The 13,138-nt window shown below is 43.2% G+C and overlaps 1 protein-coding gene across 5 annotated transcripts in view; it reads left to right on the forward strand.

Moving 5' to 3' along the window:
- Positions 1-8,426: 8,426 nt before the first annotated feature.
- Positions 8,427-13,138, forward strand: part of Phf8 (PHD finger protein 8) — a 103,546-nt gene continuing 98,834 nt past the window's right edge. For 2 of the 5 annotated variants that reach the window (XM_021153035.1, XM_021153037.1), the window contains exons 1-2: positions 8,427-9,201; positions 10,155-10,343. In XM_021153035.1, coding sequence (XP_021008694.1) covers positions 10,246-10,343 — 98 coding nt within the window. In that variant the 5' untranslated portion in view covers positions 8,427-9,201; positions 10,155-10,245. Of the gene's footprint in view, positions 9,202-9,227; positions 9,531-9,860; positions 9,879-10,154; positions 10,344-13,138 lie in introns of those variants that run through there. The other 3 variants (XM_029473205.1, XM_029473204.1, XM_021153036.2) reach the window with 3 other exon arrangements.

The following is a 13,138-nucleotide window of genomic DNA, read 5'->3' on the forward strand; positions in this document are numbered from 1 at the left end:
GTCATGAGCTTTTTGGGCTCATTTTTCTGCAAATTCAATCATTTGGTCACTATTATTTATATTTTTAGCAACTTTTTTGTTTGTTTCCTTGCAGTGCAGGGGGATTGAATACAGGGTTTGTGCATGCTATATAAATGCTTGACTACTGAGCCACATTCTCAGTCCACAACTTCAATTTTAATATAATTGAAACCAACATCAGTTATAAGACCACTATAATATTTGATGATTTTTCACTTTAAGATTTGCCTGTTAGTATCACTGTTATCATTTTTCAGAGAAGTTTGTTCACCTCCACAAGACCTGTCAACATTCCAATAGGTAGTATTAGTAAGACTCAATGGGTTACAGAGAAAAAGGAAAGGAAGGGAAGGTGACAGGGGACCTGCTGGGCAGTTCCTGGGAGAGTGGGGGAGGGGAGTTGGGGGGTGAATGTGATGATAATACATTGCATACTGTCTTAGTGTTCTATTGCTGTGAAGAGACACCATGACCATGGTAACTCTTATAAAGGAAAACATTTGTTTGGGATTTACTTAGAGTTTCAGAGATTTAGTCCATTGTCATTATGGCAGGAAGCATGGTGGCACATAGACAGACATGGTGCTGGAGAAGTAGCTGAGAGATCTGGATCTGGATGCCCAGGCAGCAGGAATAGAAAAACACTGGGCCTAGCTTGAGCTTCTAAAACCTCAAAGCCCAGGCCCAGTGACACACTTCCTCCAACAAGGTCACACCTACCCCAATAAAGCCATATCTCCTAAACCTAAGTAGTGCCACTCCCCCTTTTTTACAACTAAGTATTCAAATATATGAACTTATGAGGGCCATTCTTATTCATACCACCACATACACATATGAAATTGCCAAAGAGTCAAAAAAATATTCCTAGAAAAGAGTAGTTTATAGGGCTAGGGGTATTATTTCATGACAGAGGGCTTGATCCAAGGCTCAGGCTCTGGTTTTTCATCATAAGCACTTCAATAAAAAGTATTTTGTACACTATGACATTTTGATATACTCCTCCTTCCCCTATGCTACTTTTTTCGGTGCTGGAATGAATCCCAGGGCCTTGTGCATGCTTGGCAAGTCTTTACAACTGAACTGCATTTGCCAGTCTATTGGGATATATTTCTCTCTTTTTAGATAGGGTTTCACTATGTGGCCTTGACTGGCCCGGAATTTGCAGCAACCACTTTCTTCTGCCTCCCAAAAGGTGGGATTATAGGTGTATACCACCACTCCTGGTCTACCCTTTTGTCAGCACTGGAGATTTAATCCAGAGCCTACTGCCTGGTAGTCAAGTTCTGTACCACTGAGCTACATCGCTAGCCCATAGAGATAATTTTCTGATAAATTATTTCGAAATTAAAAATTTAAGTATATCTGTAGCTGTTGATTCTTATTCATTTCCTCCAAAAGACTGAATTCTCTGTACAAATCAGTTTTTACTGTATTCAGTCTGAGTTCAGTTTTAGATCTAAATCCATACATTACCCCCATAATATGCTGTAGATTACAGAGGTCATAAAATAAATTAGAAAATGGCTTGTTCATTTCTATATCATTTATAACTTCAGACTATGTATTCTTAGCTGCCTTGTTTGGTACATGGATTATCATCCTGATGGTTTTTTTCTAAGAGTACAAACCATACTTGGTTTCTGACTTAAATTATACAAAAAACTTGCTGATTACCCTATCTCATTACATCCATATACCAGTTGCTATAAAATATACAGCTGTGGTACAACTGAGGAGATAAAAACCTGGACTTTGGGGCTGTGTGTTAGCTGATTTTTCTCATTGCTGTGACAAAATACTTGAAAACAGTTAAGATAGGAAGAATGGGTTGCTTTAGGCTCAACAGTTTGAGGGTACGCACTATAATTGCATGGGCGTTATGGCAAATGGAATGTGAGGTGGCTAACCAGATTTTATCCACTGTCAGAAAACAAGAGCTCAAAGTGGGTATCTGGCTTGTGCTCTCCCCCTTTTGATTCAGCTAGAATCCCAGCCCATGGAATGGTGCTACCCACAACTCATTTGGATCTTCACACCTTAAGCAATCCAACCTAGAAGTTTCCTCACAGACATAGCTAGATGTTTATTCTGAGATGATTCTAGTTCTTGTTAAACTGACAGTGTTAACCATTACAACCTGCATTATTAGGAAACCCAGCTTACGTGGATACATACTGTATGACCTGGAGCAAGTAAACTAGAAAGTCTGTTTCCTCATCCACAAAGTGGAGATGCTCCTAGTATCTACATCAAGGGGTTGCTGTGAAGGACTGGATTAATAGTTGAAGAATTTCTATGATTGTGTATTCATTTACTTCTTTATTATGGACTGGGTGTTATTTACAGAGCCTTTCATATACTGGGCAAACAACGTACCAGAGCTATGTCTTCAACCCTTTACAAAGTTTTATTTTGAAGCTGGGCCTGGTGGTGCACGCCTTTAATCCCAGCATTCTGGAGGCAGAGGCAGGAGTATCTCTGTGAGTTTGAGGCCAGCCTGGTCTACATATGAAGCTCCTGGACAGCCAGGACTAAGTTGTCCCAGATGGCTTTAAACTCACTCTGTTAGGCAGGTCTTAAACTTGCTACGACCTTCCTTCACCAGGCTCCTGAGCAGCTGGGTTTACAGGACAGTACTACCCTGCTGGACTATATGCAAGCCCGTGTTCAGAGCAGTGCTATTAACATCGTTATTTGCCCTTTTGTGCTTTTAAGTCGGTTTTGAAACAAACTAATCTTTCTCATCTTATCCTTTCCTTTGGCCCCATTCTGTTCCCATCTCTTTTCATAGAAGCTGACGTTCACTTTAGCTCTCATCACATTCTGTTACAACAGTTAGATCTACGTTTTTGAAGAAAAATGAATTGGAAAGAGCCTTTCTGGGATTCTCTCTAGCAGGGTATGAGTCACCCAGGTTGTCAGTAGCTATCTGATTGAATGCATTCAATTATCTGTCTAATTAAATGCTTAAAAGTATTAAGTGGGCATGTATTGTGGGAGGAAGGTTTCCAGAGCAAGCTTGGGCTATGGGAGTCAATTCAGATCACATACTATTTTTTGAGAGTGGCCAGACCACACACTTCCAGGGCAACAGCAGGCTGATTCCCTTCCTTGACAGTGCCAGGAGTCCTTTGTTAGCAACTCAGACTTGCCTTGGGTTTAGTTTCTTGAAATTCAGCATTTCACCATATCTTTTAGCTTCTCTTTTTCATCTCTCAAGAACAATGCAGAGAATTTTTCTGGGGTGAGGAATTGCGTACCTCTGCAGGTTAACTGTGGCCTTTGTCATCACACAGTTGTTCCCATTTAGGCTTTGCCATATTTCACCCTTTATTTTGTTGTTACCTTACCATATTCACTATGTTGTATACTTCTGGAGAATCTATGTATAGTTTCTTATTCATGTCTACAGATTCTATTTTAATCCTTAACTATACCACACCAGCTCCTTCCACTACCGTTTTAGGGCTTTTACACTTTTGATTCTATTTTATCCCTAGCTAGCTCTTAATATTCAGGTCTAAACTCACAAGACACTTTCTCAGAGAGGCCTCCCTTGTCTACACTATCTAAAGTAGCTTTTTCTCTGGATCATTCTCTATTTTGTAACTTGTCCTGTTTTCATTACACTTAGGAATTATCTTATTTGACTGTATTATCTGTCTCCCTTACTGCAATGTGAGTCACAAGAACATGGATTTTGTCTGTTTTATTCATTCCAGAATCCCTGGTGCCTAGAATAGCAGGTGTACAATAGGCATGAGAGAACATTTATTTTATTATTCATTATCCTCCTCAGCACCTAGTACAGTGCCTGGTGCTGGTTAATAAAGAACTATTGGGAGAGGTGGCCCCTGAAGGGATAAAAACTCCACAGGAAGAACAACAGAGTCAACTAACCTGCACCCTTGGGGGCTCTCAGAGTCTGAACCACCAACCAAAGAGCATAGGTCCTGAACATAGGCTATCCCAAAAGCTGTAGCCTGTTTGTGGGATATGTCATCTAGTCGGGCTGTCTTGTCTGGCCTCAGTGGGAGACTTGAAGTGCTAGGGTGTGGAAATACCAAGGGGGCTCCACCCGCTCAGAGGAGAAAGAGAGCAAAGGACTGTGGGGGGGGGCAGTGACCAGGAGGGGACAGTGAGCAGGATGTAAAGTGAATAAGCAAAAATAAATAAATAAATACATTAATTAATTAATTAAAAAAACCTGCTGGCTGTTCTTGCAAGACCTGGCTTCAACTCCCAGTAGCACAACGTGGTTCACAACCATCCTCAACTTCACTTGCAGGGCCTCTGACACTCTTCTCTGACTTCTTTAGAAACCAAGCTCACACATGAGCACAGACATTCATGTAAAACAAAGCACTCACACACAGATAAAACTAATATAATTTTTGCCTGGGCAGAAGTGGTGCACATCATTAATCCCAGCACTCAGCAGGCAGAAATAGGTTGATCTCAATAAGTTCGAGGCCAGCCTGGTCTACAGATCAAGTTCCAGAACAGCCAGGGCTACACAGGGAAGCTGTATCTCAGAAAAAGAAAAAGAATTGTTGACTGTGTCCTACAACAATATATGGAAAGAAGGAGCATGAGTTAGAGGCTAGCCTGGGCTACATAATGAGTTTGAGGCCATCTTGGTTATACAGTGAAACTCTGTCTCAAAAACCAAAACAAAGGCTGGAAAGATGGCTCAGCAGTTAAGAGCACTGACTGCTCTTCCAGAGATCCTGACTTCAAATCCCAGCAACCACATGGTGCTCACAACCATCTATAATGGGATGCCCTCTTCTGGTGTGTCTGAAGATAGCTACAGTATACCTACATATAATAAATAAATCTTTGGGCCAGGGTGAGCAAGGCTGGAGTAAGAAGGAAAACCCAAACCAAAACAAAAAACAAAAAAGAATGGAAGGATAGCTGAAAAGGAAAGAGGAAGAAAGAAGAGAATGCTGATTCAGTGAGTTTCATACATATGCCTTTTTTTTTTTTCTTTCAAGACAGGGTTTCTCTGTATAGCCCTGGCTGTCCTGGAACTCAGAAATCCACCTGCCTCTGCCTCCCAAGTGCTGGAATTAAAGGCATGTGCCACCACTGCCTTTAACATACTCCAATTTAAAGCTACATTTTATTTGTCCCTACAAAACCTGTTTTTTTTTTTTTTTTTCTGTATACCCTGGCTTAGTTAGTGGTACCATCCATGCACTCATTCTGAGACTAAACTCAGAAATGAACTCCTATCTCTTTTCCTCATTCATTTCGGCTTTCAATTACTCTTAAAGGTCTGATTCAGCCTCCAAAATATCCAGATTACCAAACTATTTTCTGGCCCCACTCACTATCTTGATATCCTTTCTTCTTTTTTTCTTCCAGTCCCCATCCCTGATTCTTTGTAAAGTTAAGAGGCTTAAGCTGCAAGTATTGTCATCTTGCTATACTGTCACATGGCTATGTGTTTTATAAAGTCTGCAGTTTAGTCAAACTGTTCATTTCCACTGTGAGCCTCATCATAGTTTTCTTTATGTTAGGGGGTATTAGAGAAACCTTAGAAAAATTTGAGGTTCATTCAGGCATAGTGGCCCATGCCTTTAATCCCAGAACTCCAGAGGCAAAGGCATTCAGATCTTCATGAGTTCAAGGTCAGCCTGGTCTACATAGTGATAGTGAGTTCCAGGACAACTAGAGCTACATAGTGAGACCCTATCTCAAAAGAACCAAAACAAGACAAGACAAAACAAAACAAAACAAAATTTTGAGGTTCACCTAATAAGTTCATTTGGGGTTATATTTAGTTTGTTTAGCTAGGACATTCATATGTAGCACTGAATTTATCCCTAAAAATATTCTTACTGCATGTCTTTGAAGCCAACTTTAGTATTAACTGATCTATAACATCTCAAAATATGTTTCAGGTCCTAATAAAATTTCACACTACTCTGGCTAAGGCGCAAAGACAATTCAGTTACTAGAGAGATAACTCAGTAGTTAAGAGTGTTTACTACTCTTGCAGAGAGTCTGGGTTCAGTTCCCATGACCCAAGGCAGTTGTGATGGTTTCTATATACTTGGCCCAGGGAGTGGCCTCGTTAGAAGGTGTGGCCTTGTTGGAGTAGGTGTGTCATTGTGGGTGTGGGCTTGAGACCCTCACCCTAGCTGCCTGGAAGTCAGTATTCTGTTAGTAGCATTCAGATGAAGATGTAGAACTCTCAGCTCCTCCTGAACCATGCCTGCCTGGATGCTTCCATGTCTCTGCCTTAATGATAATGAACTGAACCTATGAACCTGTAAGCCAGCCTCAATTAAATGTTGTTCTTATAAGAGTTGCCTTGGTCGTGGTGTCTGTTCTCAGCAGTAAAACCCTAAGACAGTAGTTCATATCTCCTCCTCTAACTTTAGTTCTGTGGGATCCAGTACCCTCTTCTTACCTTTATACAGTCCTGCACACATGTAGTTCCCATATATACTCTCAGGCAGTTGTGGTCCCTCCCCCATTTTAAAATTTTCAGTAGTTTCTTATTCCTTAAAAGATAAAATCTCTCTTGCATTTTGTACTATAATAGCTCTTGATTTAACTTCTTACAGTATGACTCCCCATGCGCCTCCATGCATTTGTGCACCTCAATTTTTGTCGTTTTGTTTTTTTTCGAGACAGGGTTTCTCTGTGTTCAGCTCTGGCTGTCCTGGAACTCCCTCTGTACACCAGGGTGGCCTTGGACTCACAGATAACTGCCTGTTTCTTCCTCCAGACTGCTGGGATTAAAGGCCTATGCCACCATTGTTCATGAACCTTATTTTTGTATACAGTGGTATTAAGCTTTGTTTTTGAGCTGTGATTTCATGTATCCCAGGCTGGCCTAGAACTTTTGTAAATAAGGATGACTTTGAACTTTTGGACCTCCTGAGTACATGGGCTACCACCCAAGGCTTCTGCAGTTCTGAGAATTGAACGCTGGGGGTTTGTGGATGCTAAGCAATATACTACCAACTGAGCTGTATCCAGGGCCTTAGGAAATCTTTATATATCCTCTTAGACTCCCTACAGCATAGCTTACAACAGCAAGCAGCCTGCGAGGCCTAGCTTATTTTACTCTTCATTTTCTTTCCTCCCTCTTTCCTTTCTTGTTAAATTTGTCACTCTCTTGCCCCATTCTCTCAGATGGTTTTTAAAGAGTTCTCCACCAGATAATAATCACAGCACTTAAGAAGCCAAGGCTGAGGTGGAGAGGAAAGGAGAAATGGGGAAACAAGAAGAGGGAAATTATTTTTCTCTGACAAGGACACTTTTGTCCCTGTATATCTGTTTGCCAGAAAACTGTTTTACACATAATCTTTTTTTCCACACCACTTTTCCTCTTTTGGTAAGAAAATATTTTTTTTTCTAAAATTTCTTTATTTTTATGTTATGTGCTTTGGTGTTTTACCTGCATGTGTGTCTTATGTGAGGGTGCCAGGCCCCCTGTTACAGACAGCTGTGAGCTGCCATGTGGGTGCTGGGAATTGAACTGGGTCCTCTGGAAGAGCAGCCCGTGCTTCTAACCTCTAAGCCATCTCTCCAGTTCCAGAAAACAATTTTTAATACAGTTTATTCTACAAAGTAATGAGATCCTGCAAGAAAGTGATACAGCAAGAGAACTAGGGATATTTCATTAATGTCTGAAGAAAAAACAAAATCAAACAGTGCCACCTTAAAGCAGTCAGAAAATCCTGGTACAGATATATGGAAAGCCGTGAACTGATTTTTGCTTTTCATGGAATTGAACCTGCATGGTTCATGACAGAGACCCTGGGAAGAGCCTGCTGGGGGAAAGAGGTTTTTTTTGTTTTATTTTGTTTTTTAATTCCCAGGCTCTCAGATCAGATCACTTTCCTTCTCTAAACCTGTTTCTTCATTTGGTGATAATCGCAGTTTTTTCCTCTCACAGGGTGAAGATTAAGTGATAACTCCAACCGTGGGAAAAGGACCTGGTCCACTATCAGGGCTCAATGGACAGGAGCCCATCTCCCAAGGCTGAAACCCGCCCCCGCAGCCCTATGTAACACTTCTGCCGTCCGGAGCCCCGACGGACCTCACCTCCTCTCAGAGGAGGAGACTAGCGAGGGGCGGCGAGTGCTAGGGGGGCGGGCGGAGGAAGGTGCGGGTTTGGCTTTTTATTTTTTATTTTTTTTCGACTCCGTGTTTACCCGGGTTACGGAAGACTTAAGCTCCAGGCCCCACTCAAAATGGAGCCAAACTACCGCCTCGCCTAAGATGGCGGCTCCTCCGCCTATCAGCTCAAGCTCTTACGCGCCATTGGGCCACCTAGACAAGGCGCAACATCCTAGGCTACCTCAAGGTGTCGCCCCGCCCCATGACGTCACGCAAGAGCCGCCGGCTTGACGTGCCGGGCTCCACCTTCACCTCCTGTGCCCGAGCCTCGTAAGATGGCGGCGGGCTCGTCTCTTTCCCAGAACGCCGCCACTCTCAATATGGTAGCTGTTTACCATATCTCTCCACCCCTCTCCGCCTCAACTGCCTCGCGATTTTGAATAAACTTTATTGATTGCTTTGAATCTCCTACAACCCCCTGAGAGTGGCTTCTCCCCGCGACCTCTCCGGTGGTCTTTCTCCAGCCGCGGCAAGCCTGTCTCGCGAAGGGGGCAGCGACAAAGCCACTCGCCAGTGCGCCCGGCGGCCCCGAGTCCGATCCCCAGCCCCGGCTGAGACCTCGGTCTCTAGAAGGCTCTGAGGGCCAGACGGTGGGAGGGCTGAGGTGGACACTGCCCGAAAGCCCCGTCAGAGCCCCGGTACTGCGTGACGCGGCATGTGGTTTCTAGGAGAAGGCAAGTCAGCTTCACAGTTTGGCAGCGGCAATCCCAGCATTCAGCGCGCGCCGCCTCGGGCCGGAACTGCCCGGCTAGCCTGTGCTTAGCGCAGAGCTGGGTTGCCCCGGAGCGAGCCCAGCGGCTGGCGAGTCTCTGGGGCTGAGCTCTGCTCCCTGAGGACTTGCCCCCTGCAGCCTCGGGCATGAAGAGAGCTCTGTAGCGTTTGGGACCGTGGACATTTTTTTTTTTTTTATCAGGTTTGGGGCATAAAAAAAGGTTCCTGTCAGTGTGTGTGGGGGGAGGCGTAGAGAGCTCCTCGTAAGTTTTGGGGGCTGCAAGCAAGCTGCGTTCTAATTTAAGACGAGACGTCTGTCAGGTGAGGGGTCCAGCCGAACCCTCGGCGGTCGGAGGGGATTGCAAGGCAATGCCTGCCATTTGGAGCTGTGGAAGGGAAAACAAATTCTTCGCTTAGTTTCGCGGCGGCGAGGAGATTCTAGTGGGTTTCCTGGGGCTTCGAAGAGATCCTTTTCAGTGTCAGGGGGGAGATGAGCTCCCTGTCAGCTTTGGAGTGGAGGACGAAATTGCGGTTTATTTCATTTTGGAGCAGAATGAGACTCCTTACTGCTCAGGAGGGAATGATACTGAGAATGACGAAAAGGATCATTTAAACTACTCTCCCAACGCGATCCCAGGACTGTGATTTGAGTTGGGTGCCTAGTCTTGTTTGTCTTGTTCCCGAAGGCTTTGGGGGGGTGGGGTGGGGGGGCGTAATTCGGAATAACCTGCGGAGACCTTCAGGGATTTCCGCATCTCTGCTTCTTCCTATTTTGGGGGGCTAGACAGGGTCTCTGGTCTCTCCCTCAGCTTCCCTCTTCCCAGCTTCATCCTTTATGCCGCGGTTTGCGTCATAATAAAGGGAGCTGAGAGTCCTGGGAAGCAAGAGGGCAGTGAAGAGAGGGGGTTCAGTGAGGGATTAAAGAAGCTTCCCGAAAGCTTTCAGATATTTACATGAAACCCGGAAAGAAGTTGTCACTGACTTCAGGGCCAAAGAAGGTAGGGGTCTGGGGGAGGCGTTTGGAAGGCAGGGCAGAGCAGATAGCAGAACGTTCTTGCTGTTCTTTCCAAGTGAAAGAAATCCTGAAGGGTGGGTGGACTTTCTCCACTTAACTCCTGCACTCTCACCAGCTGTGTTGAGTCCTGGCTCGGTTACTCCCTTTTTCAGAACTGGAGGTTGGTACCCAGGGGGTGGGGTGGGGGCGGAGACACGGAACGATTTGGAAACCCGGGGCCGGAGGAGTCACTTGGTAAAGAAGTGTTGTTTGTGTCTAGCCATCGTCTAGAGAAGGCGCTTGTTGCTGCCTTCAGACCCAGTAAAGCTTCAAAACTGGCACGGCGCAAAACGATCCAACCCCCTGTGAAGATGGCCTCGGTGCCTGTGTATTGCCTCTGTCGACTGCCTTATGATGTGACCCGCTTCATGATCGAGTGTGACATGTGCCAGGACTGGTTTCACGGCAGGTAAGAAGGGCAGGCCAGGCTGGTCAGGGTGCGTTGGCCAGGTGTGTTGTTTTCACTTGCTCTCTCCTCCCCGTTTTCTACCTACTGCTCAGAAACTAGCCCCTCTGTCAATTTACAAACCTAGGTTTTTCTGTTGCTCCTCGCCAAACAACTAGGTCCTAGCTGACAGTGGTCTCTGGTTTCTCTCTGTTTCCCTATGTATATTTATTGTACTTTGTGTGTGTACATGAATATATATATATATATATATATATGCATACATATTTGATTTTGTAGCTGCGTTCTAGCTACAAAGAAATTATCAGTTGTATGGTTGTGTTTTCCCTCATATCCTGGCTTTGGGGGAGGCAGCACTGCATTTTTGAGTTATCTGAGTCTAAGAACATGGATTTCTTTGTAACTTACTATCAGTGGCCTTGGCCAAGTTGCTTTTGCTTCTGTGAGCCTCACTTACAAATCAATACCTCTTTCATAGCTGTAAAGCAGTTTACTTGCATTCTATAAATGGATGCAGAACCAGAAAAATATTATATTTCTGTGCTGTCTGCAGGACTGTCTAACTACATTAAAATTAAAAGACGTAGGGTAAAACAACAGGACAAATGCACCTGTCTGTCACCCAGGTTTCCAGTGAGATTAGTGTATATAATAAAAATTAAAATATTATCTTATTACTGAGGGAATTTGTATACTGGAGTTTAATAAAAAAACAGTATTCGGGACCATTCTCTTACTATATAAGTTCTAGAATGTCAATATAAGTTGTCAATTTTTAAAGGAGCTGTTCCTGTTATACTCAAAAACAAAGTAAGGGTGGGGTCAGTGGGTCTCATGTTCAAGGCCTGCCTGAGCCAGTTCAAGGCCAGCATGGCAACTTAGCACGATTCTGTCTCAATAATAATAATAATAATAATAATAATGTAAAGAACTTGGGGTATAACTCAGTGGTAAGCTCTTGCCTCAAAATATCAAAAAAAAATGATTTGATCTTATAGTTGCGCACATGTCTGTTACTTCCTAGAGGTAGAGATACCTTTTCTTTTACTTTTTAGTATTTCTAGTGCTAAATATGCAGTAGATATTTAGTACAGTGTTGAATAAATGAGCAAGTCATAATGAAAAAACCTATTTCACTATGGCCCTTAGTTTGGAAGTGTGTATGATATCTCTTTAAAAGGGCTTTTGCTCACAGTGTAGAAATCTGAAAACACAACAAGAATGAATGTTTCCTAACTTCTTACCCTGTGTCAGACTCCATAACTGACATTCCATAAATTATTTTGTCTGTAACCAAGTCTGAAAGTTCAAATTTTTCTTCTACTTCTGCGGGTTTCTGTATCCGGGTGTGTACACATGTATGGAAGCCAGAGGTCAGCCTCAGGCTTCAGTCCTCAGGAACCAGCCATCTTGGGTTTTTTTTTTTGTTTTGTTTTTTTTTTTTTTTGTTTTTTTTGTTTTTTTTGAGCTAGGGTCTCCCAGTGGCCTGGTACTTTATAAGTAGCCTAGGCAGGTGGGCCAGATAGCTGCAGGGATTTTCCTGTTTCTCTCTCCCTACCACTGGGATTATATGGACTTGAGTCTTTCTTATATATGTTCTGGAGATTAAACTAAAGTCCTCATGTTTGCCTAGTAAACACTTTACTCACTGAGCCTTCTCCCCAGCCTAAAAGTTACACTTGTGGGAGAGCACACTCCTGTGAGTATGTGTATATGCATCCATGTGTGCACATACGCTTGAGGAGCTTTCGTTACTGCTCTCCACCTTATCTTTCATGCCAAACCTGGAGCTTGGGTTAGGCTAGCTGGCTAGCAAGCTCCAGAGATCCATTTGTCTGTTTGCCCTCATTGCTAGGGTTGTAAGCACTTATGGCCATGATCAGTTTTATGGTAGTTTTGGGGATTTGAACTCAGGACCTCTTACTTTCATAGCAAGCTGAGCCATCACCCTAGTTCCTGAAAGTTAGATTTTAGAGTGTGTGTGTGTGTGGGGGGGTGGCACTTGTGCGTACATAGCATGTTATGAATGTGGAGATCACAAGACAACTTGGAGGAGTCAATTTTCTCCTTGCACCATGTAAGACCAGGAATAAACTCAGGTTGTCAGGCTTGGTGACAAGTACCACCTAGTGAGGTATCTCATCGGCCCAACCCAGATTTTTTTTGTTTTGTTTTGTTTTTTGGGTTTTTGAGACAGAGTTTCTCTGTACAACCCTGGCTGTCCTGGAACTCACTCTGTAGACCAGGCTGGCCTTGAACTCAGAAATTCCCCTGCCTCTGCCTCCCAAGTGCTGGGACCAACCCAGATTTTTAAAAGAATTTTTTTAAATGGGCTTTAGGGCATAGGCCAGTAATTACAGTTACTTTGGAGACTGAGAAAGGGGGATTGCAAAGTCAAGGCTGGCCTATGCAAGAAAAAAAAAAAGATTTTTTTTCTTATTATATAGGTGAGACATGTCCATTATAGAAAATACAAAAAAAAAAAAAAGAATAATAGAAGGAAATAAAAAAGTCATCTATGAATCTGTTGGATACAATTCACTGTTAATTTTTTTGCTGCTGCTGTATTAACTCTTGTCCTTTGACTTATAACATATGTTTTTATAGGTTGGGATTATATCATAAATATTATTGTGTGATCTCCCTCAATCCATACCTAGCATTTTAATATGCATATTTGCCAGGTTAGATAGTCATCTACAAGATGTTTTTTTTCTTTTTGTTTATTAGATGTTTTCTTAATATACATTTCAAATGATATCCCAAAAGTTCCCTATACCCTCCCCACCCCCCCGCCC

Source organism: Mus caroli, chromosome X, assembly GCF_900094665.2.
Source record: "Mus caroli chromosome X, CAROLI_EIJ_v1.1, whole genome shotgun sequence".
Lineage (NCBI taxonomy): Eukaryota > Metazoa > Chordata > Mammalia > Rodentia > Muridae > Mus > Mus caroli.